The sequence below is a fragment of the Poecilia formosa genome, unplaced genomic scaffold (assembly GCF_000485575.1).
Source record: "Poecilia formosa unplaced genomic scaffold, Poecilia_formosa-5.1.2 Scaffold5, whole genome shotgun sequence".
In the NCBI taxonomy this organism is placed as follows: domain Eukaryota; kingdom Metazoa; phylum Chordata; class Actinopteri; order Cyprinodontiformes; family Poeciliidae; genus Poecilia; species Poecilia formosa.
In genome coordinates, this window is record NW_006799944.1 from 5,070,691 (window position 1) to 5,095,208 (window position 24,518).

General features: G+C 41.3%; 2 protein-coding genes across 3 annotated transcripts in view; both read left to right on the forward strand.

Moving 5' to 3' along the window:
* The window catches only part of grk5l (G protein-coupled receptor kinase 5 like), a 38,781-nt gene extending 20,905 nt beyond the window's left edge, over window positions 1-17,876 (forward strand). The window contains exons 2-16 of one of the 2 annotated variants that reach the window (XM_007564586.2): window positions 1,730-1,825; window positions 1,947-2,059; window positions 8,852-8,929; window positions 9,251-9,348; window positions 9,493-9,585; window positions 11,019-11,082; window positions 11,174-11,314; window positions 11,421-11,611; window positions 11,702-11,739; window positions 12,853-12,942; window positions 13,575-13,783; window positions 13,877-14,014; window positions 14,122-14,259; window positions 14,353-14,484; window positions 14,569-17,876. In XM_007564586.2, coding sequence (XP_007564648.1) covers window positions 1,730-1,825; window positions 1,947-2,059; window positions 8,852-8,929; window positions 9,251-9,348; window positions 9,493-9,585; window positions 11,019-11,082; window positions 11,174-11,314; window positions 11,421-11,611; window positions 11,702-11,739; window positions 12,853-12,942; window positions 13,575-13,783; window positions 13,877-14,014; window positions 14,122-14,259; window positions 14,353-14,484; window positions 14,569-14,652 — 1,703 coding nt within the window. In that variant the 3' untranslated portion in view covers window positions 14,653-17,876. The remainder of the gene's footprint in view (window positions 1-1,729; window positions 1,826-1,946; window positions 2,060-8,851; window positions 8,930-9,250; window positions 9,349-9,492; window positions 9,586-11,018; window positions 11,083-11,173; window positions 11,315-11,420; window positions 11,612-11,701; window positions 11,740-12,852; window positions 12,943-13,574; window positions 13,784-13,876; window positions 14,015-14,121; window positions 14,260-14,352; window positions 14,485-14,568) is intronic. The other variant, XM_016678034.1, reaches the window with a different exon arrangement.
* A 2,273-nt stretch (window positions 17,877-20,149) lies between these two features.
* Window positions 20,150-23,115, forward strand: star (steroidogenic acute regulatory protein). Its single transcript, XM_007564593.2, has 7 exons — window positions 20,150-20,355; window positions 20,556-20,663; window positions 21,162-21,292; window positions 21,431-21,589; window positions 21,686-21,870; window positions 21,967-22,060; window positions 22,158-23,115. The coding sequence occupies exons 1-7, from the start codon at window positions 20,292-20,294 to the stop codon at window positions 22,275-22,277; spliced, it is 861 nt and encodes a 286-aa protein (XP_007564655.1). The 5' UTR covers window positions 20,150-20,291; the 3' UTR covers window positions 22,278-23,115.
* The last annotated feature ends 1,403 nt before the right edge of the window (window positions 23,116-24,518 follow it).

Genomic DNA, 24,518 nt, shown 5'->3' on the forward strand with positions numbered 1-24,518 from the left:
CAGAACCACCATGGATTTCCTCAAGTAAAAAAATAATTTAAAAAATAGATAAAATACAACCCCATACCACAATGCCTCCATCACCATGTTTTAAGGTGGTAATGGTGTGTTCAGGGTGATTCACTGTGTTATTTCTTCACCACAAGTGACATTGAAATTATACACTTTGGTCTCAATATGTTCTCTTTGTCCCTTATAAGGTTTCTGTGTGACTGCAAACAGGACTTCTTATAACTTTACATCAAAATGACGTTTTTCTTGCTGCTATTTTTGAGATTTAAGCTAAAATGCATTAACTAAAACATCATTAGGGTTAGTTAAAAGTCCAACTTTTATTCACTTTCCCTTGTAATGCCAATAGAATGTAGCCTTTGCTTGTTTGTTTTATGTTTTAATCATGTAACACACTTTGAATGACCTTGATGCTGATATGTGCCATGCAAATAAACACAAGTTAAGTTACTCTTAAGACTACACACTGCTTTGTGTTGGTCTGTCACACTATTTTACTTAAACGTACACTGCCGTTTGTGGTTATAGTGTAACTAAATGTTTTATTCCTTTATAAAAATTCAAAAAGTGTGGGATTGACTTGTATTAAGCCTCCACCTTGGATCAATATATGGTAGAAACACTTTTACGTTCCCTTATCCTGCTCAGAAATTTAGACAGCAAGATGCTGCCACCACCATATTTCACGGAGAGCGCTCCGAGTGACTAATGTGACAAAATGTATAGTGTAGGGAGTTGGAAGTTCGCTACAAATAATCTAAATTTCACAAACTAAAGTGTGTGTGTTTCACCCAATATATTGCGGGCGGTGAATTTGGGGTAAACAGATGTGCTCGAGGCAGCAGGAACGGAAAAGATGAAAACACGAATGCAAGCAGGAAGGATTGATGGGAAAACTGCGAAAGCTTTCACTCACAGGCCCCGGCATGACGTAGTGCCTCTCGAATTCCTGAGTTATTACTTAAAGATGTCTGCTTGTCGTTTCCTCTCTTGCTTTCCAGCGCTCAGTGCCTATCGCGCTGCCTAAACCCGATGCAGCAGCAAATGGAGACAAATGCTTGTCAGTTCATTGGAGCGGCCGTGGCGTGTGAAGAAATTCCAATTGGAGCAGGCACATTTCACTGCAAATTATGTTTTATTTAATCACGGCGAACGAGACAAAAGCGATTGTGATTCGGTCTGGATTTAAGACGTGGAAGTGGCCAAATATGAGAAACAAATTGGATTATTGAACGACGCCGCCGCCAAACATTTTCCCCCTTAGATGTCTGATGATTGAGGGTGACGGGATCCAGTCAGTCAGGCTCAGTCCTGAGACTTTGGTTCCAGGACTTGGTCAGAAACAGACTTTCTGTCTGAGTGAACACAAACACACACACACACACACACGCACTCACTGACACTAAACACACACACATACACACACACATACGCTGTTCCCACTTTCAGGGAAGCTTCTGAGTAAGGAGGAAAGTCAACGGAGAAATTTACAGAGGAAGCAAGGCGTAATCTATGAATTATATATACGCACTGAGACTATGATTTCACTCAGAGGAAAGCCCATTCTCTAACCCCCACTTTCTCCCACTCCTGTTAGGCATTAGTCCACGGCCCCGTTCCCTCACTAGTAAAAGTTAAGTCCGTGACAACTTTCTGATGTCATTTTAATGTTTTTTTTCCCTCCTATATGTGTGTGTGTGTGTGTGTGTCGCCACAGGTGGAGGTGGAAAACGGAAAGGCAGGAGTAAAAAATGGAAGGAGATCCTTCGCTTTCCTCACATAAGCCAGTGTGCTGAACTGGGAAAAATCATCGGTAGGTTCTGGTGCTCTCTCCTGCTGTGAAGAGGGTGTGTTTGGCTGTTGGAGTTTCCGAATGCTCCGTGTTAAAGTTGTTTTCTTTTTTTAATTATTATTATTATTTTATACTTTTGCAGAGAGGGATTATGCCAGCATCTGCGACAAGCAGCCTATTGGACGGCTTCTCTTTCGTCTTTACTGTGAGACCAAACCCAACTTGCAACGATGCATCCAGCTGCTGGACGCAACGGTACCATGAACACGCATTTAATGGGCTTTTTTTTTTCCACTCCAGGTTTTCCTTCATTAATTGATTTATGTGGAAAAGAAAAAAAAAATTGGAAAGTACAAATTGAGGTTTTCAACCTTTCAACCTTGCCTAAATTTTTTTACTATTAATCCTTTCATGTATTTCTTATTTTTAATGTGGCTTTCTTTACTGTTGTTAGAAGTATTTTGTGAATGGATGGAGCTACATTCATAAACATGCCCTCTACTGCCTCAATCGAAGGCTGGGTGTAGAAAAGGCTTTCAGTCTCAAACTTTGCAGTAAGAAGATGTCTGTTTATATAGAATAATCCAGTCCAGGCATTTGAGATGATCAAACATGGTGTGGGTTCTCTTAAGAAAACACATGGAAGTAACAATTTAGTTGAGGAATGAAGGCTTCACTAACCTACGAACTTATTCAAAGAATCTTTTAGTGTAGAAGTATTAGGGTCAGATTTGATTACGCTGAATATTTAAGATAAAGAGTTAGAGTTGCACAACAGCGGCCCAAATTCCTTAAAAAGTCAAAAAAAAAAAAAAGTCTTTCACTTAGTGTCAATAGAAAGAGCTGTTGCAAATACTAACTTCAGTTTTGTTAGCAGCTAATTGTTAGCCAGTGGCTTTAGGATTTGTCCCTGTAATTCACCCTTTCTTATCAAATGTTAGGAGCACTCACGTCACTCCACGTCATCATCTGGGTTGTTAACTTTTTGTTCCCCATTAGGCCTGAATTTTTTTTTTCTGTGTGAGTGATTATCATTTCAAGTGCCAAGGCCAAATTGACGTCCTCAATAAATAAACGAGGATATGATTAAAAAGCGCATGAATAAAATGGTCTTTAGGTTTTCCAGTGACTCCAGGTTTGGGAAAATGGAATGCCAGCCTCCAATCCCAGTTTTTTGTCAAAACGTCTTGTACTTTTCTGCTTTTAAATTATCATTGAAATCATTAACTTATTGTCGACAGTGGCGGGTCAGTTTCTGATTGTATAGTTCTTTAAATCTGAGCTGTGGCAGATTCAGGACAGAAGGTGTGAAGTGTCCTAGTGAAGGTCAAGGAAGGTGCAAGGCCACAGGACTTTCACATCACCTTCCAGGGTCAAGCCTGGACTGATCAGCGCTCACATCCTGTTTGACAACGCCAGGCTGTTGGCAAAGACTGCAATTATGGGACAAACTTAATTTTGTGAGCCCAGTGTAGACGAGACAGTCAAGAGTTTTCTAAAAGAAGGTTCAATTGCAATAAAACTGTTATATCAAAGGAATAAAAAAAAAGAAAACTAAAAAGACGAAAACAAGAATTATTTCCTTTCTTACTACAAAATAAGAGCCACAAAGACACAAAGAAGGCTAAAGCTCAAAGCATTTGCCCTCATATCTGAGAATTATAATTATATCTTAGGCTAAAACAGCGGCTGAATAGCGCTTTGCGAGAGACTTTTTCTGGTTACACCCCCAACGATTAATGATTACAGAGGGATATTATGTCGGGCTGTTGTTGCAGGAAGGAGCGTTCTGTTTTATACGTCCTCACAGTAAAAGAGCTGAAGAAAGCTCCCGTGGAGCTGCGATGTTTCTTCCGCTGTGTCTGAAGTCTGCCAGGCAGTCTGAAACCTGATGGAGTCTGAAATGTTTTCCTGCAGACACGTCTCGGTGGAGTGCAACGCTGCATCTCTGCACATGCAGACGCAGACTGATATGCAGAGACCTTTACTGCCATTATGCACTTATCAGCGTTTTTGTTCTTAGTCTGTTTTTGTGTACCAGGGATCCCATGTTTCACATAGCGATGACTTAAAGAAATTATTTAAACTTCCTCCACCACACTCCCCCTTTCTGCAGCTTCGTCACCACCACGATGTTTCCTCCTCAGCCCGTTAGGGATCTGGCAGTCCTATTTTGAACATTTGTTGAACTTTGGAAAGTTCAGTCAGCTGCTTCTGCTTGTAAACAACTTTCCCGTTGGCATGGTTATTCGTCATATCAGGTTCGCCAGACATAAAACCCCACTGGATGTAGCCCGGGGCTAGCACAGGATCCATGTAATGAGAAAGAAATCCTTCAGTGGAAAGTTAAATCAAGCAGCGGAGCAAAGATAAACAGAACGTTACAAGAATTAATGCAGTAGATACCAGCATGGAGCCACACTAGGAATTTTCTCTTGAATGCTAATGGCGGAGGGGGAGAGAGTGTTTACAAGAGTGGGTGAAATGTGTTGCAAGTCTGGAGTGAAATATTGGTGCTAAAATTGTTATATGTAACAGTATTATATTAGAACAGGGTTGAATTAGAGTTGCTTAGGTAGGAATCTGAACATGAATCGAACTGATATTGATCAGATCTCAATTGTCTTCAAGAAGGAGTTAGTTTCGAATATCTGCCATTCACAACTAATTGTCGGAAAGAGCCGGATCTTCTTAAAGAGACAGAGGCCCAACAATCTCAAATTTCTTATAAGTGGTGTTTGACATTTACAGCAGCCGAAGGCAACATGGATTGTTGATTTTGCTATAACTGTGTGTGAGGAATATACACAACAGTTCCCCTTTAAACTGCTTGTGACCATCTCTGTAAAGGACAGCAAAAGACAAATGTTATCTGAGTGGAAGAAAAAGAACAACAACAGCGTCTACACGTCAGTCAACAAACCAACTATTTCAGTGAACTATTCTGTTTGCATTACAGTTCAACAGAGCTTTGGCTACTCAAACAGGCAGATCTCCTGGTCGTTTACCTCCCTCCCAGCCCCGCACTCCCATTTCTCACTCCTCGTCTAGACTAAATACCTCCCACATGACACATTTAAGTCTTTATCTATCAACACCCAGAATATCTATGTGGGACATGTGACAGGTCAGAAAGGACAGCATTGTTTCCCCGATCCCAGAACACCCCTTCTCCCTTCCGCTGCTCTGCCTTCTTGTGACCACCTACTCCAAAAAAGCGACCACCTCTGCAAGGGGGAAACCACTCACACTCACTCATCCCAAACACAGGCCGGGGCTAATTCTGCACTCGGCCCATGTGATGAACTCTGACGCTGCGCTTATTGTTGGGCATTATTTGTGGCACTCAATAAGCCGGGTCTGTGTGCGGCTACAGCCAAGCGGATCCTTGTGCATCGAGTGATTAAATAACACCGCTGCGCGCTCTGAGCGGTTGTGAGGCTCGCTCGGCATGTTACGCAATCTAGTCGACGTGCTATTCAGAAAATTTTATAAACAAGTGGGCAATTAGCGGGAAAGGAAAATGAGGAGGAGAAAGCCTGAATGTGTGTGTGTGTGTGTATTTTTTTTTAGTGCTTAGGGAATGTACTCTGGGGGCTTCCAGAGAACCATCCTGCATCACAAGTGTGTGTGCGTGTGTGTGTGTGTGTGTGCGCGTGTGCATGTGTGTGTGTGTGTTGGAACCCCGCTGGTTCCAAAAAGCCAAAGGGGCGTCTCCTTTCCCCTTCGTCTGACCCCCACCAGCAAAGGGTGGGAGTCAGACCGCTATTTTACTCTTGGTTCAAGTGCCTGTTTGTGTGTTTGTCAGATGAATGTGTGTGTATCATCAGTGAAACTTCTGTTAACAGTCACTATTCTTCTTCTGTGTTTCTTTGTGTACAATAGATATTTGTTACAGTTTTTTTTCTCGTCAGTTGCTTTGTGGTGTTTCAACTGAGCTCTTGGCTTTTGTGTGTATGCCGTGTATGCGTGTAGGTGTTTGTGTGTGTGTGTGTTTTGTAGTGGAAATCTGGTGACACTGGTGTGACACACTGTGACACTCCAGGACCTCAAGGAATCCCACCGTGTTTACTGCGGGATTGCCAGGCAACGCCGACCCATGCTGGAAAAAGCCCAGCAAGTAGAAAGACAAGGGCCAGTTTGCATCACGGACGCCATGTTGTGTCGCCCTGTCCCTCCGCAGAAGTTGAAAGCGCTTTCATCAGAGCGCTTTCACGTCGCTGCCTTTGCGAAATGTCCAGCACGTCCAGCGGACAATTGCCTGTTTTTCTCAGTGAAAAGAGCAGAGGAGCAGCGTATGTTTATGTGAATGAGACTGTCAGAGGTCTTTTTCACAGAAAAACAGCTTTTGCTTTATCCAGGATTCTTCTGTGGACAAACTTCACACTTTTCCAGACTTTAATTTTCATTTTTCTCAGATATTTGGTGTGACTTTAAAATATGAAATACAAATGTTCACAGTGAATTTATGACAATTGACAGGCTCTACATATGGCATCAACCAAAAGCCAAAACTTAAATGAAGAAACTGAGGTAGCATTTTCGGACGGACGCTACCTCCGTCCTCCGGTCATCAGGAGATGAACTTAATCTCTCGTTTATTTTTATGGACACTTGGAAAAGAAAATTTCTGACTTTTCCGAACCTTAGATCCACTAAAGTATGTATTAAAAATCTAATTTATGAAAGTGAAAAGTTAGCTTTTTATTTGACTTGGGTAACTTCACTTGAGCATCTAGTTTTTATCTTTTTGCAGTTTCACACTCACAAGTCCATTTCATCCAATCACGTAGACACATTTATACAACAAGGTCACGTTTTCTCTGAGTTTCCTGCCGTGATTCATAATTATATCCTGATTCTAATTAGCTCGTTGTTCTCACCTGTGCTGCTACCTCTATAAACTCCAGCTCTGTATTCAGTCATTTTAATGTTGTCTGTCATCATGCCCTGACTCAGGCTGAGAGGGGTCGTGGCTGATATCCTGATTGTGTATCTGGCTTGTTTCTTCTCTTCTGGCTGTCGCCTTTGCCTGCTTTCTGACTGCATTGAGTGTTTTTCTGCTGGATGTCTATCACAGCCTCACAGATTTTGAATTTGTCCTAACTCTTCCCCACTTTCTGTTACCGACCTGGACCACTTAAGGTTACAGTGATTATTCGCTTTCCCATGGATAAAACTGGGCTTTGTGTTCTCCACGGCTTCGTCCCTTTTTGATTTTCAGTGCATAGACTTCTCTGCTCTGTCCTGCGGGTGGAACAATCCCAATAATCTGACCCTTTTCCTTTCTCACACCGTCAAAGCTTGAGGTATTCCAGACAATCAAGGTCCGATTCTCTGAGGAAAGCCTGGGAAACCACTTCTGCCAGATAAACAATTACTTCCTGTTTGAACATCCTAGCTGAATGCCAGTCACTCACCATCCGGTCTCTATTGCAGAGTCTGGCCTGAAAGCTGAACCCAACCAACAGCCTCGTTCCTGCTTACACATTTATACAATTACTGCCAGTAAAGACTGTTTAAACGTTGCGGGGATTTGATTTCCGTTTGGGGTTCATATTATACATCCCAATATTCTAGTTGGAAGCGATGTCTGACGTAGTGCTCCTTTAGCATGTGATAACCTCAAACACACAACTTCCAAATAGCCACATAATTAATTTACAATCATGAGACCAAATGAAGCATAAAGGATTTTAATTATCCATTTGACCTGGTGGTTTTTAAAGAGTATTTGATTCATAGAGAAACAAGTTTAATGATTTTTAAAGTAAAGAACTGAATGCACATGTTCGAAATCATAGATTTTTCTTTCTTGTTCATTCATTACAAAAATGACACATTTAGGCCCAAATATAAGCAGATTGGTTATATTAACAAATTGCACCACATGCTTTTTGCAATCATTAACAAGTGTTTTTGGTAAATTCTGGCTGAATATCTGACCACTCCTGATGATGGCTAGAAGGTTTCGAGTTCATTCAAAGTTATTTGTCTGATATGGACGCAAGAGAAAAAGCCCCTTATTCAAATTACATACACTGAAGCCTGACTGAAATTTGCAGATGTCCACATCAGTCAGTGTTAATACCTTCTTGAGAGTTTCATAGTGAGACAAGTTGAAGAGTAAGTGAGCTGTTTAGTCTCAATGACGAAGAAAGTTTGAAGGACTGCTAAGCATGGTAGTGGTAGCTTAAGGCTGAGGTTTTTTTTTGCTTCTAGTACTACTGAATATGCACTGAAAGAGCAGGACTATCTCCAAATTCTTCACATCTAAGTTTCTAAAATCTTGGACAAAAAACTGGATGTTCTAACAGGATATTGAACCCAAAACTTCTTCTTTTTTTTTTTAAATATGTGGAGGATGATTAAAAGCACAATCTCTTCCCAGGAAAACAGCCGATTTAAATGTGTTTCTGCCATTTTGCATAATAAGAGTTGTTAAATATCAGAAAAAACTGTGCCAGGACCTTGTCTGCATGTTTCTTCAGGACGTTTTTACAAAATGTTAGTTGGGAGTGTATGTCTAATTTTGAGTATAAGCGTTAGGAAAGATTAACAATAAAATTAAACTTATTTTTCTTTTTGTTTTTAAATCCTTTGAAATAATATAATGTCAGATCACTTCAACCTTAAAAACAGAACTGTGCAGGCAAGTTATTAAAAAAGAAATTAATAACATGCCAACGATTGTATCTGCAATGTTCTTAGGCAAACTCTTTACACTTACCTAAAACTACTTTGGGGGTTTTTAATGTTTTTTTTATTTGTTGTTTTTCCTGTTTCCACGACACCGTGCAACAGGCCTCTTTCTATGAGAGTTCTTCAGAAACTCAACAGACGTGTTGTTTTTTACTTTCTGGTAAAAACCTAAGTCATTAACAGGTCTGGCCATGATTCCACCTGTGATAGTCATGCTACGTGAAATGTGGCCTCACAGAAAATGTCAGCACAAGAATAATTTTGATAAGAAAGTGCAGCACAAGTCATGATCATGACATTACTCATGCTTCTGTTTTGCATGCATGTGTGTGTGTGGTTTTTTAGGAAGACTATGAGGTTACACCTGATGAGAAAAGAAAAAGCAGGGGGGAGCAAATCATCAAGACCTTCCTTTCAAAACAAGTAAGTTTCCCTACCGTGTGCTTTCATACCTCACCACCCTTTGAGGTTAACACTTTACTGCGAAAGGGAAACTTATTACCTTTGACAGGTTGTCATGAGGGGGAACAAAAACGAATCAGAGGCAAAAATGACACTGAAATAACGTAAAGGTTTAAAAATGAACGCACTTGTTAAATCTATCAGAAATTAAACCGAATACACACGATTGCAGGCCGTTCTGCGTTTCTCCTTATCTTGAAGTGTTGCATACATTAGGAGGTGATGGATTTGTGTGTATCTGTGCATACTTGTGACTGTGTGTGTTTACATGTGTTGATGCAGTCACCTCAGCGAGTAGACATAGCCGAGGTTTTTGCAGAGCAATGCAGAGAAAACCTGGAGCTCAGTCCATGTAAGGAGATCTTCAGCGACTGCCGCAAGTGAGACGCCATTTACTCACTCTCACCTGTTTGTCATGTGACCAGATTTTTAACCACTCTCTCTCACTCATTTCTCACGCTGAAATTTAGTCCATGTGGTATGATCGGAGAGGTTTGACTGTGCTTTTTTTTTTTTTGTGCCAGGGCAGTCCATGAGTACCTGAGTGGAGCTCCGTATTCAGACTATCAGAACAGCATGTACTTCGACCGCTTTCTTCAGTGGAAGATGCTGGAGAGGTTTGTTGGGTTTTGTTTCGACACCTTGTGGAAAACAAAACTGAACGGCTAGATAAAATGAAATAAAATCAACGTTAGTCTTAAAGGTCATGCAGCAAACCAGCTGAAAATGTTTTGCAACAGAAGATTTATTAGCTAAATCAGTTTAGGCGAGGTGAATTGTTAATATCTGAGATTTTATTGTTGCATGTGTCGATGCTTTGAGATAGAAATAGGTTGTAAAGCTGTTGCATTATTTACTTTAAGTGACATTTTATCTACAGCTTGTAATTCTGCAAAACATTTGCTATCTTTAGGATTAGAAGGATGATACAAAATGCCAAAACCTATACTGTATAAATCAGACTTGTTGAAACCAGCGGGGGAAAATGCCTTATAATAAATTAATCAAGCCTTAAACTCATTCTTTCATGTAGCATGTTTAATTTAATCAGTGTGAGAATAAGTATTGTAGTAAGTACGGTGAAGATTTGTGATGCTGTGGGCTATTTTGTCCTTCAGTCATATAAAGTATCACCATCAGAGGTATCAGTACTTGTTGCACATATGACTTTGTTAAAATCATATTTCTGAACTCTAATAATACTCTCTGGCATTTTGAAAGAGAAAGGAGCCCACAGGATCATAACTCCTCCACCATGCTTGGTACTATAATGTATTCCTTTACTTAGTTAATATGCAGAAATTAAATGTTTAAGATGTCTAAATGTTTCAGTGTGAGATTATGCTAATGCAGTAAAAGATGGATGTCTTAAAAACTTTCATGCATCTGAGCAGCCAATAATTTGAAAGGCGCTGCATATTTGTAAAGGAATCCTTTAAATTATAGTGCGGAAGAAAAACTATGCAGTAAGGGCCAGATGTGCATCAATACAGAAAGTAAGATAAAAATCTGTGGTTGCTTCTTATCATTTCTGTTTTTGTTAGTAAGGTTACTTCAGATTTGCATGAAAAAAAAAAACAAAGTGAGTGGTTTCTTTTAAGGGTATTTAATAAATGTCGATTTGGAGCCGAAATGTATATCCCGGCTGATTCCAGTCAACGTTTCTGTCTCTGTCTCTGCCTCTGCCAAGACTTTATGTGGAAGCGTAAACCTTTCCAAACATTCTCTGAATGGAACATCCGTCCTAAATATGTCAGATAATAAATCGGTTTTGGTTACTATTTGCATTCATTTTCGGACAGGATCTACACCCCCTGCTGTGAAAATATTCTATGCAAAACGCATATTGAGGTCATTCAAAGTAGGCAGCAGGCTCTCAGGGCGGCATTGATTGCATCTGTCTGGACAGTGAAATTTCGCCCAAGAAGCCCCACCCTCTGTACAGGAAGCAGAGTCAGGATGGCATTGAGCTCCGCAGATGATATCTCTGACTTGATCGATACCACATAACCACCTATTAATGGATTCTGTTGTATCTGTGTACCGTCAGGCAACCGATCACTAAAGACACATTCAGACAGTACCGGGTGCTGGGAAAGGGCGGATTTGGGGAGGTAAGAGAAGCGGCTGGGCGCCACATCTAAAAAAAACACATTGGGAATTTTCCTTTGAGACACTGGACAATATTCTTGCCATCCTCCGCAGGTGTGCGCATGCCAGGTCAGAGCAACAGGCAAGATGTACGCCTGCAAGAAACTGGAGAAGAAGAGGATCAAGAAGAGGAAAGGAGAGTCCATGGCTCTGAATGAGAAGCAGATATTGGAGAAAGTCAACAGTCGGTTTGTTGTGAGTAAAAGTCATTTGCTTGAACGTGCAGCTGCGGGATTTCATCCCCGTTTGTGTCAGAACGCGGTTTCCCCGCGTCACGTCGCACGTCTCCGTCTTTCCTCAGGTGAGCCTGGCGTACGCGTACGAGACCAAAGACGCACTGTGTCTGGTGCTGACCATCATGAACGGCGGCGACCTGAAGTTTCACATCTACAACATGGGCACGCCGGGCTTTGACAAAGACAGGGTCCAGTTCTACGCTGCTCAGATCTGCTGCGGACTCGAGCATTTGCACAGGGAATCTATTGTCTACAGGTAGCAATCTCATGTGCACAAATCTGGCAACGCTATTCCTCCACTCTGTATGTGAAAGATTGATGACTGGTGATTCTTTGCTGCTTTTAGGGATTTGAAACCAGAAAACATCTTATTAGATGATAATGGTAAGTTTTCTGATCAGATTTCAAGTTATAACAAATAATGCAATTTTTACAACCTTTACATTCATACTAATCATGGGCATGAATGAAGTTATTTTCAAAAACACAAACTGGATGTTCAAGTTTGCATTTTTATTGTGGGTTTCCACTGATCTACAAATTATATATACTGGTGAAAATATACACACACAGCCCCAGACAAACCACACACACAATTTAGCCGCCAAAAAGCTTCTGGCTTAATTCTGAACGTATTTTAGACCTGTTCCTGGCAGAACATGGCTAGTTTATTTAAATTAGTTGCTCTCTTGACGCAGACCAGACTTTTGAGATCAGGAAGGTTAATGTTGTCCTGTTTAACTCCATTGCTAAACCAGTTTTAAAGTGTGTTTGGATTGTTGTAGGAAAACCCAGTTGTGTCCCGGATTCGTCTAGCTGGTTTATATTTAATTTAAAGAATCTAGTCCTTTGCTTTTATTATCTGTCAACTTTGTGCGATGCACCACTACCACAGGCACTGAAACAGCCCCTCAGAATGAAGCTGCCACCACCGTGCCTGACAGTTTTTAGTGTTCCTGTGTCTGAAAGTGTACGTGATTGTTAATACGCTTGCTGTCGTTGTGGCTAAAAAGCAAACATTTTAAAGGTCCCGTCTGACCTTTAAAATGTTTATCCAGTAGACATTAAGTTTGAAAGCATGACTAAAGTGACCAGCTCTCATTCTCTCAGTATTTGCTGATGTGAAACGGTGTAATCTCGGCCACAGACATCCCTGGATATGCATATCGCACCTGCTACTTTATGTATAACTTGTGCAGATTGGAGAAAAACTTCTTCGAATTCAATTGTGTACATTAATTCATTGTTTTTGAAAATATTTTCATTTTCAGTGAAATCATTCCAGGTTGAGAAAATAATTGCTAAAACCCCCAAATTAATCAGACATTCATGCCAACGATTAGCGTATGAAGCTTTTCTCCGACGCTGGAGGACAGTACTTTGTTTATTTAACTAATACCTCATAATTGTAGTAAAATGTAGAGTTATATTACATTTAATGGTTTTAAAAGCTAATTAATTTATGTACCTGATAATGTACCTGCTGCTTTGTTGCAGGACACATTCGGATCTCTGACCTGGGGCTGGCCATCAAAGTGCCTGAAGGAGAACTCATCAGAGGCAGGGTGGGGACAGTAGGCTACATGGGTAAGAAATAACTCGCTAACGACACACTGACAAAACAAACTGTTGGGAGAAACAATAAAATATGTGCAACATTTTATTTCTGAGAAAAAACCATGGAAATTTACCAGCTAAAAAAGTTTCATTCCAGGTATTTTTTATACATTGCTGGAATTTACTCAACTAATCTAGGTAAAATCTAATTATTAGTAGTATTATTCAGATCACTTGGTTAATTTGCCCTGTCTTTCCATGTTATTAAAAAATAAAATTGGTTTGTGGCTAAAATATTACTCTGATAGTTGTAGCGTTTTTTCCTGACAACCACAGCTAGGGGGCGCTGTTTACTGCCGAAAACTTCCTTGGGCATGCTAGCAAACGTTAACAAGTTTGGCCATCGACATGCAAGCAAGTTGCTAAACTACCCCTAAAACATAGATATTTCTCAACCACAGTAACAATTCATAACTTTTCTTCAATTTATGAATTTAGTCATAATACAACCCACATAAACAAATTGCTTGCTGCTACGTGGTGGACACCAGAACAGGCAAATGGGATAAGCTAACATCTGACACACAGTGTAAAACCAGGGATACTGTTGTCATTATATTAACAAACTCTTCTTATAGCTTTTTTTCCCCTCCTCTTTGCAGCTCCAGAGGTGATCAACAATGAAAAATATGCCATGAGCCCCGACTGGTGGGGACTGGGCTGCCTCGTTTACGAGATGACCGCGGGACGATCGCCCTTTCGTGCCCGGAAAGAGCGAGTGAAGCGGGAAGAAGTGGAGAGAAGGGTGCAGGAGGAAGAGGAGGAGTACAACGACAAGTTTACAGAGGACGCAAAGGCGATCTGCAGAATGGTGAGGCTGGATGAGACGCTGTGTATAGAGGCAGAGAGATAGATAAGTGATAAATATCCTGAATGACTCATCTCTGTGCTTCTGCCTGGCCAGCTGCTCACCAAAGACCCCAAGCAGAGGCTTGGGTGTAACGCGGATGGAGCAGCGGGCGTCAAGGCCCACTCGTTCTTCAAAAACATCAACTTCAAGAGGATGGAGGCTGGAATCGTAGATCCTCCCTTCGTGCCTGATGTGAGTGCTTGGTTGTTATGGTGTGCTCAGATATATCAGTGATAAGTGTTCTGCTAATTTCCCTCTCGACCCCGTCTTTCTCCCCCCCGGTCATTCCCCTGTCCCAGCCTCGGGCCGTGTACTGTAAGGACGTTTTGGACATTGAGCAGTTCTCCACTGTCAAGGGAGTAAATTTGGACCAAACTGACAACGACTTCTACTCCAAATTTGCTACGGGCTGTGTTCCCATCCCATGGCAGAATGAGGTGAGCCAGGCATCCCTAGATGCTCCGTTCACTTTCAAATCAGCAAACGTTTGACATTCCCTGTGTTTTCGTGTCCTCTGTTTCCTCCTCTAGATGATAGAAACGGAGTGTTTCAGAGATCTGAACGTGTTTGGGCCTCAAGGGACGAGACCTCCCGATCTGGACTGGAATCAGCCGCCGGAGCCACCCAGACGTAGCCTGCTGGACAGGATCTTCAGGAGGCATGTAAGCGGATGTGAGCGCACATACGGTGGAGGATCCGGACGGGCTCGCTCAAACTAACCCGTCTCTCTCCTTGCTTCGCCACAGCACCCAGATGTGTCCATCTCCAACAGCCGTGTGCAGTCTTCCAGTGTAAATTCTGTGGACTCCATGTCCAACTCTGCCCCCTAGTGGCACAGCGGACAGTGTGGGACCTACTTAACCCACAAACGTACTCTCAAGAAGGGAAGGAGCTCGGAAGGGCTTCCCTGTTGCTGATTGGTCCGCAGCTCAAAGGCCTGAGCAGCAGCTGGAGACAGCCTGTTTGAAAGCCTAAATGGTCGGGAAGGGAGGGCAGGGGACAGGGTGGGGGGATTGACCGAGCCCTGAGATCCTGGGCATTAGTAGTAGGACACTTGATGTTGTGGAGATGTTTGGAAATATTCAGACAAACCTTACTTTCCCTCAGGATTGTTGGACTGTAGAACAGAGCCACTGTTGTTGTTCTTGAACCAGAAAAAGGATTTAAAAAACAAACTGATAATCAGGGGATTCACTGTATAATAAAGACCACCACAGGGAATAAAGGTTGGGTAGGGGTGGGTGGGGGTAATGGTAAGTGAATTTTGTTTTTCAAAGAATAAAAAAGGGTCTTTTTTTTTTTTTTGCTTTAATTTCAGTCTTGTACTTTCTGGCTTGTATCTTGTACCAATTTCTCTCTCATCTCTCTGCTTTCCCCTGACGTGTCGCCATCTGCACAACTCTTAACTTATTCTTTCTCCGTTCTTCACCTTCCAGACCTCAGATCAGTCCTAAACATTCAGAACACGCCACCTCAGCAACCTCAAACGCACGATGTACATTGCCTTCGCGTACACTCAGGCCAAAGATTGCGGTTCTAGTTTTGTGATACTGTTGTCATGTTGAATTGTTGATTTTTTGAAGGTTTTTAGCTGTTGTGTAGAACTACAGGAGGATCAGAATGTTTGATCCCATTTATAGACTTTTCTTTAAATATGAGCCTGCAGACATATCATACAGCTTCAAGCACACACATACACACACACGCATACAGTACAGCGCCTTCCAGAACTATCTGTACCTCCTGAATACGTCATTGTCAATTACAACCACAAGCTTCACTGGGTTTCTTTGGGAGTTTATGATTGACTGACACGATGTAGCCCATGGTATGTCGTTTTAAACTTTATTTAAACTAAAAATCTAAAAAGTGTGGCATGCATTTGCATTAACTCCTCCAGTAAATATTTTATTGAACCACCTTTTGCTGCATTTGGTGTACGCCTCTTACAGCTTTTTCACATATTTTTGCCAGTTCTACTTTGCGAAACACCTTGAACATTTTCAGATATCTGAAGACGCTCAACTGGATTCAGACTTTATCTTGGCATTCCACTGCAGCTGTGGTTCTGTTCAGGGTCCTGGTTCCGCTGGAAGATGAACCTGTCAGTGTATGTAGAAGGCTTTGACTTCTTAAACTTGCAGCTGTGCTTCACCCTTTCCACTTTTCATTCAACTCAAATTCAGTTCTACTCAAAAACATGTTATTTATCCCGAAGGGAAATGAAATGTCTTTGCAACTCGTACCGTCCAGTCATCTTCAGAGTCATCGTGGATGTGGACACGGCACTGCTGCTCCAGCATGCTGCCACTTTGAGCTGCGCAAGACTAGAATAACAAGTTGATGGGTTGTTGAACATTTTTCTGTAAGAGGCTCTTCTAAGTTTACGTTATTTGAGAACTCAAAACTGTTTAAATATCTTAATCTGCCCCCAATCTCTGACCTTTTTGGTTTTCGTTATGCTGTTTCTTTAGTAATGCTCTCTAACAAACCACACAGGGCTTCACAGAACAGCTAGGATTACATTTGAAAAAGATTAAGTCTTTTTTTAATTGTTAGTTATTTCAAGGTATGAGAGTAAAAGGCGGTCAGTACAAATGCATGCCAAACTTTTCACATTTGTAGCTATAAAAAGAAAAACATGTATCATTTTCTTCCACTTTTAAAGTGCGGGTGCTGTTTTGTGTCCTGTCACACAGAATGTCAAACGAAAGCTTGTGATTGAAATGCGACAGAAGTGAGAAGTTTTGCGAGGCGCCGTACTATGAACACACTCAGACTTGTGAGAATCGTGTTGTGTTTTCATTGCATGGACAAGCGTAAGTGTGGACAGCTGTATCCCTTTTCGCTTCTGCATACCTCATTCCTCCGACTCTGCCATCTTATACACGCGGACGTTTCCCTCGGTTTACGGTGTCACTTTATATTTGGCATTATGTGGAGTTTGACAACTAATTAATATGCTGTACAGAAACAGATCTCTCTTTTTTTCTTCTTTTTTTTTTTGGTAGTTATCTGCACAGTCCCCATGGAGTGGAGAGGAACACATGCACTCAGCATGACTTAAAAGTTGCACAATTTAAAATACCATCAAGCTGTTTTTGTTTCCAGATGAAAATGTCTTTCCTCTGATCAGGCACATCCTTGTATTGATACCGTCACATGCCGCTTGTTTTGTTTTTTCTACACCCGAGACTTAAAAGTGTTCTTCTTGTTCTCCCTATGCCTTTTCCATGTAAACGATACTGCTGCATAGCCATTGCTGTCACATGTACAGATTATTTTTTTTATATATTTTTATTTCTTTTTTTTTTGCCCGTTTACTCTAAGCCCTCAGCGCGCTCTTCAAAAATGCCTCACGAAGCTAAAGGACCTTCCTCTTGTTTTGTGTCCAACTGTAACCCGAAGACACAGGATATCGAGAGCTACCTGAAAGGTTTACCTTTTCTGAATCTTCTTTAATCAGCCCAGCTCCTTGGCGTCAGAGCTGAGGAGGAGGAGAATGAGGAGGAAGACACCAGAGAATCTCCACACAAAGAAGTGGCCTTCTCGCAGCAGCACAGCCAATTAAAGGGAGGGAGAGCACTGGCTCTTCTGCTTCGTTTTTAAGAATGTGGTGTATTTCCCTGTTTTAAGCTGGCAAAAGCTGTTCCATGCAGTAATTTTAATCGTCCTTACCGATCTCACACAAGCCTGTTTTTTTCTTTTTTCTTTTCCTCTTGATGTGAAAAAGGAAAAAAAAAGTATCTGAATCAGACTGAAGTGCCTCCTTGTTAGCATGATTTCCAGACAATGCCCACACAGACATCAGCACTTTGTTTATTATCTGACTGTCATGCTCTGTTTGCTTCGCTGGGGAAACACAAATACACATAGACTTACACAGTTTGTTGGAAGGGAAGGGAAAGGAAGGAGGAGTCGCAGACGGAGCAGAGTCTATGAGGGAATTTTCCTTCTTAATGTGATGTACAGCAAAGTGCTGAGTGCATGTGAAAGCCAAACCCACTGTGTCAATCAAGTCCTAATAAACTCTGTATCATAGTTTGAATACTCATCTGTTCATCTGCCTCTTTCTTTACCATCCCGATTGCTCTGTGGATGTGACTGTGACGCCACATTCACACGTCGGCGTCACATGTTATCCACCCAATTCCCCTTTTTTATGGCTTTTGCACACGAGCGGAGATAAAGTGGGGTGGCCGTTCATTACTCTGTCTGGCTAAACACACACCAAAATTAAAAGATATGTGTTGAAGAATTGAAGTCTTTTCTTTAAGTTGTTCAGATGAAGAAAATGAAGATGGCATCTGTTTCTTTGATCCCTTCAGTTTCAGAATATGAAAAAAAAATTATTGAAATATGTGTATATAAAAAAATACAATATTCTTTATTAGAATTTTTTTTCAGAGACAAAAACCATCAGACTCTGAACATTTCCTAATAAAGAACAGAATACCTTTCAGTTCATTCAGTTCCTTTTAGCTGTAGTCTTCAGCTTTTGATCAGCTGATGAGTGACTAGATTGAGTTTACATGTCACTTTTAGTAAACCGCTCGCTCTGTTTCTTTTGTCTCCTGTTCCTGTTTCTTTTTTTTTTTTCAGCATTTTGAAGTTTTCACTGTGATCACTATCCAGCTGTGTGGAATTGGATCACCTTGTCTTTCCACTTTGATCAGGCCTGTGGATTAAAAACTCAAAGTGCAATTTTTGTGTTAATGTGGCTCACCTGCTTCTCTATTAAGCTGAATGGTATAATTTCAAAACCACCTTGTCAAGACTTGTTGTGCAAAATAGGAGGTTGAAGTTTCAAGTGAAATAAGAAACGTCTAAAGCAAATCATAATGTAAAGTATATTAAAAATCTGTTTTGAGGAAATTAAAAGCTTCAGAAAGCACTTAAGGAAAACCTTCTTGTTCTTGTAGGATAGATTGTTTTATAGTTGGCGCTTCCAACTTTGGATTAACTTTTAGACAAAAGTGATGTGATGCAAACTGGAGCCTTATGAAAAGAAAATCACGTACTTGCTAATAAAAAGGGAACTCATTTGATCAGGCTTGTGACCTGGTTTCTCGTTCTCTTTGTCCCGTGTTTCTTTACTGTACAAAAACATGGGAGTTTTTCCACTGCGTGATGAATCACCCATCACACGTCTGCTTGTTCTCATGTTGAACGAGGGAACCTGACCGCAAGGACGTGGGGTCACAGTTTAAGGTGACTTCAGTTTCTATTTTCCTCCTGCCAGGGACTTATTAAACACCTCTTTTCTCTCCCTCTCTCTGCGCTTGCTCTGACTCTGATCCCATAAGCGGTTTCCCTCTTCACAGGTTTCCAGCTCTGATCTGATCTGAGCTGTTGCCTCTGACAGCTTTCTTGACGAGGGGCCTGTTGAGACAATATTACCCTTAGATAACTTGTGTTTGGATTGGATGGAGAAAGCAAGGTTTCTAAAACACGCACACAGCTTTATATAATTTATCCTTACCAAATCTAATCACCTACGCTTTTGGGTGAAATTCCAGAAACGGTAATCTGGGTGATGATGCTATGTTTAAAGCATAAGAGGAAACAAAATGTTAATGTTAAGACTTTTAGGAGAAGATAATAGACGTCCTGTTGGAAAAAGAGACTCATACAAAGTACATACAACAATAAATGAACCAAATGTTATTTTGTTCAACACAATTTTTTATTGGATTTTTCTTTTAACTACTGAAGTAAGATAACAGTGATGCTATAAATAGATGAAACCTTCCTTGGTTTTATTCAAGTTTTTATAGGAATAAAAAAAATATTCTGTGCTTTAAGAAAAAAAAAGTCCACTGAATTTATCTATTTAAAGGAAAATCCATGAAGCCAGATGGAGTACTCGAGTTGCTGACGTGACGTTTCCTCCTATGACATTGAATTTTTGCCAGTCTTATTCTGAGACATCAATCATTCTTACGGGAGAAAGGAGCCAAACTAAGAGAAACACTGTTGCCCTTGAGTTGCGGAGTGATTATGCGGTCATGGTCCGAGAGGCTGGACGGCTGAGTCACTCAGGGTCTGCCCCATTGACCTCTCTCCTCTGGATGCCATCCCATACAGGAGGCCGTCTGCGCCGTGGCATGTTTGTTTACGTGTGAATCAGTGGACCCGGGCACTGGACGTTATCTCACGCAGAGTTTGTGAGAAATGCTTGTCGTGTCCGTTGGAGTGTCCTTGATGACACGGCCGTTGGATCGGTTAGTCGGTTCTCCTGTTTATCTATCTGGTGATAGCAAGATGGCCTTCAGAGGGGGGGAAGCTCCTATATATACCAGAGCTCTCAAACATCCCACAGATAGAAGTCGGAAAGCCTCTGCAGCTGTCTCTTCTGCTCTGCTGAACCTTTGCATCCCGGACGTAGGCTAACCTCTTGCTTGTGCTCCCAGTTATTTTTAACACTTTATTTTTCAGTTTAACGTGTCAGAAACTCCTACAAAGCAAAATGCTGCCCGCAACTTTCAAACTGTGTGCTGGCATCTCCTATCGGCACATGAGGAACATGACAGGTGAGTGAACGAATCCCACTGGGCTGACAATCAGCTGCCTTGACCTACTTCTCTACCGCCTGTTTGACTTCCTGCTTAAATCCACACTTTTTCCACCTGAGGTCTGCATGAACAAACGAAAGAACGCAGAGCGGAGCCAAATGCGTTCTTACGTTTTCTCGCAGTTTCACCTGTAAATGTGATGTCCTCCTGTTTTCCAGGTCTTAGAAGAAATGCCCTGGCAGCAATCCATCATGAGCTGAACAGGCTGGCGGGTCCAGGCCCCAGCAACTGGATCAGTCAAGTCCGCAGACGGAGCTCTCTCCTCAGTGAGTTGGGGGGGTTTGTTGCCTGTTTTATTTTACCTTTGTTTTTTGTCCAGGTAAAGCTTAGTGATAAATGGTGTGTCATTTTCAAGAGAGACATGTTTTAAGAGAATATTGATACACATTGGCAGGAATGCAGTATCAAATTTTGGACCCTTTGTTTTTTTAGCCATGTTGCTCAGTCCAAATTCTCACTTGATTCATTTCTTTCCCACATATTTTCCCCATGATATTTAGATAAAGATTTTTAACTTATATGTGGAGAAAATGCCCAATTGTTACCCTACAGCAATGTTGGATGCACCTTTTACTTTGTATTTGCTGAAAATGTAGATTGTTAGATTGTCAAGATTATTATTGGGAATTTGGAAAACATCAGGCTGAGCACCTAGATGCATTACAGTCTCTGAGGTTTCTAGTTGTCGCACTGAATTTACAAAGCTACAACACATGTCATCCCAGACCTGTGGAGATGGAGTTAACACATGCTTTCTGCTTAAGGCTCTCGCATTCAGGAGGAGGAAGTGTACAACGATGAAGAAATGTCCTACGTGAAGCAAGGAGAGGATGCACTGCAGAAAGCCATCAGCATCCTCAGCGAACAGGACGGCTGGACGGTGGAAACCGTAGCTGTGAGTACAATGCAGAAGCCAAGCTTTCACTGAAGTTTAAATTAACTTTGGGTGTAATGGATACAACTCTCGGACAGAAGCGATCCATCTTATTTGGCGAGGGAGATGACTGCTGGATCTCTTCCTGCATTTCTGCAGGCAAACGGAGACAAGGTTCTGAGCAAGGTCTTGCCAGACATTGGGAAGGTGTTCAAACTGGAAGTGGTGATGGAGCAACATCCCGACAACCTGTACGAAGAGCTGGTGGAAAAAATGGAGCAAATGGGAGACTGGAACCCCAACGTCAAACAAGTCAAAGTAAGACGGAAATATTTTACTAGGGATGACTCCGGAAACAGTGCACAGGTCTTAAACTCATGGTCGTTGGTAACGTTTTAAACCGGGATGTCCCAGATTCTTCAAAAGATTGGACAGGACACCATGGTGACCCACGAAGTGTCAGCAGAGACCCCAGGCAACGTGGTGGGACCGAGGGACTTTGTGAGTGTCCGCTGTGCCAAACGTCGAGGCTCCACCTGCTTCCTAGCTGGAATGTCCACTCAGCATCCGAAAATGCCAGAGCAGAAAGGTGTAATCAGGTAAACAAATGAGGTGGATCATCTGCCTGGTGTACTGGCACACAAGATTGTCGTTCAGATTTGTTCAAATCAGGTCTAATTTGTCACATCTTGCAGAGCCGAGAATGGGCCTACCTGTATCGTGATGAAGCCTTGTGCTGAAGACCCAAATAAGACTAAGTTCACCTGGCTGCTGAGCCTAGATCTAAAGGTACATCAGAATACTGGAATCACAAACCTAAACTAAAAACTGTGTTCAAAAGCCACGGGAGTCTGTCTAATCCCAGATTTGTCTTTGTTCTCTGTAGGGCTGGATCCCAAAGACAATTATAAACAAAGTGCTCTCGCAGACGCAGGTGGACTTTGCCAGCCACCTCAGAAACAGGATGGCGAATAACGTTTCCATGGAGACGGCTCACGCCTGCTGACACGAGACGCCTCTTGAGCCAACACAGAGAGAGAAACTTCTGCTCATCAAAAAAATCTCTTCTAAATCTGCTTAGAGTCACTGAAAAAGTAGACACTCCAGTGAGTTTTAGCAAGATCCTGGGAAGATTGTGCTTTTCTGAAATCTTTAGAAAAATCTCAGCACTTTTCATTAAAAACAGAATGAGTTAAACACACATAATCACAACGCTGTTGTTGATAAGCCTATAAAATTTTATATATATATTTTTTATTCGACATATGTGCACTGTGTGCACTTCTACCTGATATGGGCAATTGTCAAGCAAAGAAGAGAGTTTTGGTATTCGCCCTGTAAAATTGTATCAACACAGTTAAGAAATACTCAGATTTCCCAATCAAACGCAGTTATGCTCAGATGTAAACTTTTTGCACTTAACATTTAATGGACTTTAAATTACAAAAAAAAAAGTAAACACCAACAGGGAGTGCACTATATGTGAAATACAGCCTGTTGTTATTTTCAGCTGCTATACTTTTCAGTGTAACCCAGTCCTTAATCTACGATCATGCATCACTTAACAGAAGTCAAGACTCTGGGTAGTCATAGCATTTTCCCCTATGTAATATATATATTTCTTAACTGACCCAAGCATCAGCCCTTGCTGACGAGTCTCTTTCAGTATCAACCAAACTAATTTCCTTGCCCCTGTTTGTGAAAATGCACTTTTATTTCTGCATGTTATTTATTGATTTTTCCATAGTTGCAGCGACTGCAGGGTGTCACTGATATTTATGCTTTCAGAGAAGAAGTTTTAATAATTGTGTTGGATTAGAACTGAATAAAGTCTTGTTGAACATATATCTGGTCGTATGTTTAATTTAAACACGCACACACACACACACACACACACACACACACACAAACATATAAATATATATATATTAGTTTAGCAAGCATACTTGTTTGCACTATGCACTAGACTAAAAGGGGCTGATCACAAAGTTTTACAATTGGTGTATGTAAAAAAAGAAAATAAATGTAGGGGAACATGCACACGTCTTTGATTTTAAAATATAAAAAGAAAACTTTTGATTTTTATTGTTAACATGACAAAATGCAACACAAACTCCTAAGAGGTTTTTGTAGAACAGAATATGCAAAATTAGTTGGTCCTCCGGTTATTCACAAGTAAAAAACTAACTGGAATGCTAGCCTTAGAACTCAGATTGGAGAGTTCACTTTGTTTCTTCTGCTATTAGACAGGAAAGGAAGTGGAACGATTTAATGACTTTCCTTAAAATTCTGTAAAAAAGTTGATCATCAAAAGCACTGCCCTCCTTTCTGATGGCCTTTCACTGCTGGTTTTGCCAGAATGAGCAGGTGGTTGGCCTTTCAGATGTGTGAGGAGCCCAGCAGCTACAGCAGCTCAATCTGAGCCAGCAGTACATTCCCCATGATCAAGTAACTCAGAGTTTTCATTCCAAACAGGAAATCTGTCCCTCATTACTGCCCGTTATGTAACACGTTGCCAAATTTGTGTAGCTTTGTTCAATCCAAAATGTTTTGCAACGGATAATTTTCTTGGACACAGCGCAGACAAACGAGGCCAGAATGAGTCACGGTGTAGGACTCTCACTTCCCGTCTCACAGAAGTTCTCTATGATCCCGCTTCATATCTGTGTGATTATGTTGTATCACTAAAGCTCAAAAACGTTCTTTGAACCTGGAACTGAGATTTCAGGATCAAGGGCTTCTTTTCTTCTCCCTTTTTCCGCAAACCTTATCAAACGATTGGGTTCCTGACAAACATGGGGATTGATATTCACTCCCAAATGTTAAGTGGGACATACATGTCGGCGTTTAAGCGCCAAGTCCTCCTTTATTTAATACTTTTCTCGAAAGAATGTTCCACAGGCAAATGCCCTAAAAATGAAAGCAAAAGCAGATGTGATCAGACTGGAGGAGATTCACAGAACGTGCTCCATTACTGGTGCAATGAGGTGGAGATGTGGGAAAAACCTGACCCTGGACCAGAGAAGGGAAATAATTTCTTTGCAAAGAAGTCGTGCAATGAGAGACAGACAAAACAAGCTTTCTGGCAGCCATACTAAATCCTTGGCAGTGATGCCAGCATTGATTAATTAATTTTTCTTTTCCTGTCCTGAGGTGAATATGGGCACATTCTGAGGAACACATGTTAATAAAGCCTTGATAAAAAGATAAGACGATTCCAGTATGTTATAGTACATGGTAAACGTAT

What these genes read in the sequence shown, in the direction of transcription:
- star (XM_007564593.2), top strand. Translation starts at nt 20,292, where the DNA reads ATGCTGCCCGCAACTTTCAAACTGTGTGCTGGCATCTCCTATCGGCAC. An exon ending in GCACATGAGGAACATGACAG is followed by an intron (nt 20,356 to 20,555) that starts GTGAGTGAACGA and finishes CCTGTTTTCCAG; the next exon opens with GTCTTAGAAGAAATGCCCTG. An exon ending in GGACGGTGGAAACCGTAGCT is followed by an intron (nt 21,293 to 21,430) that starts GTGAGTACAATG and finishes GCATTTCTGCAG; the next exon opens with GCAAACGGAGACAAGGTTCT.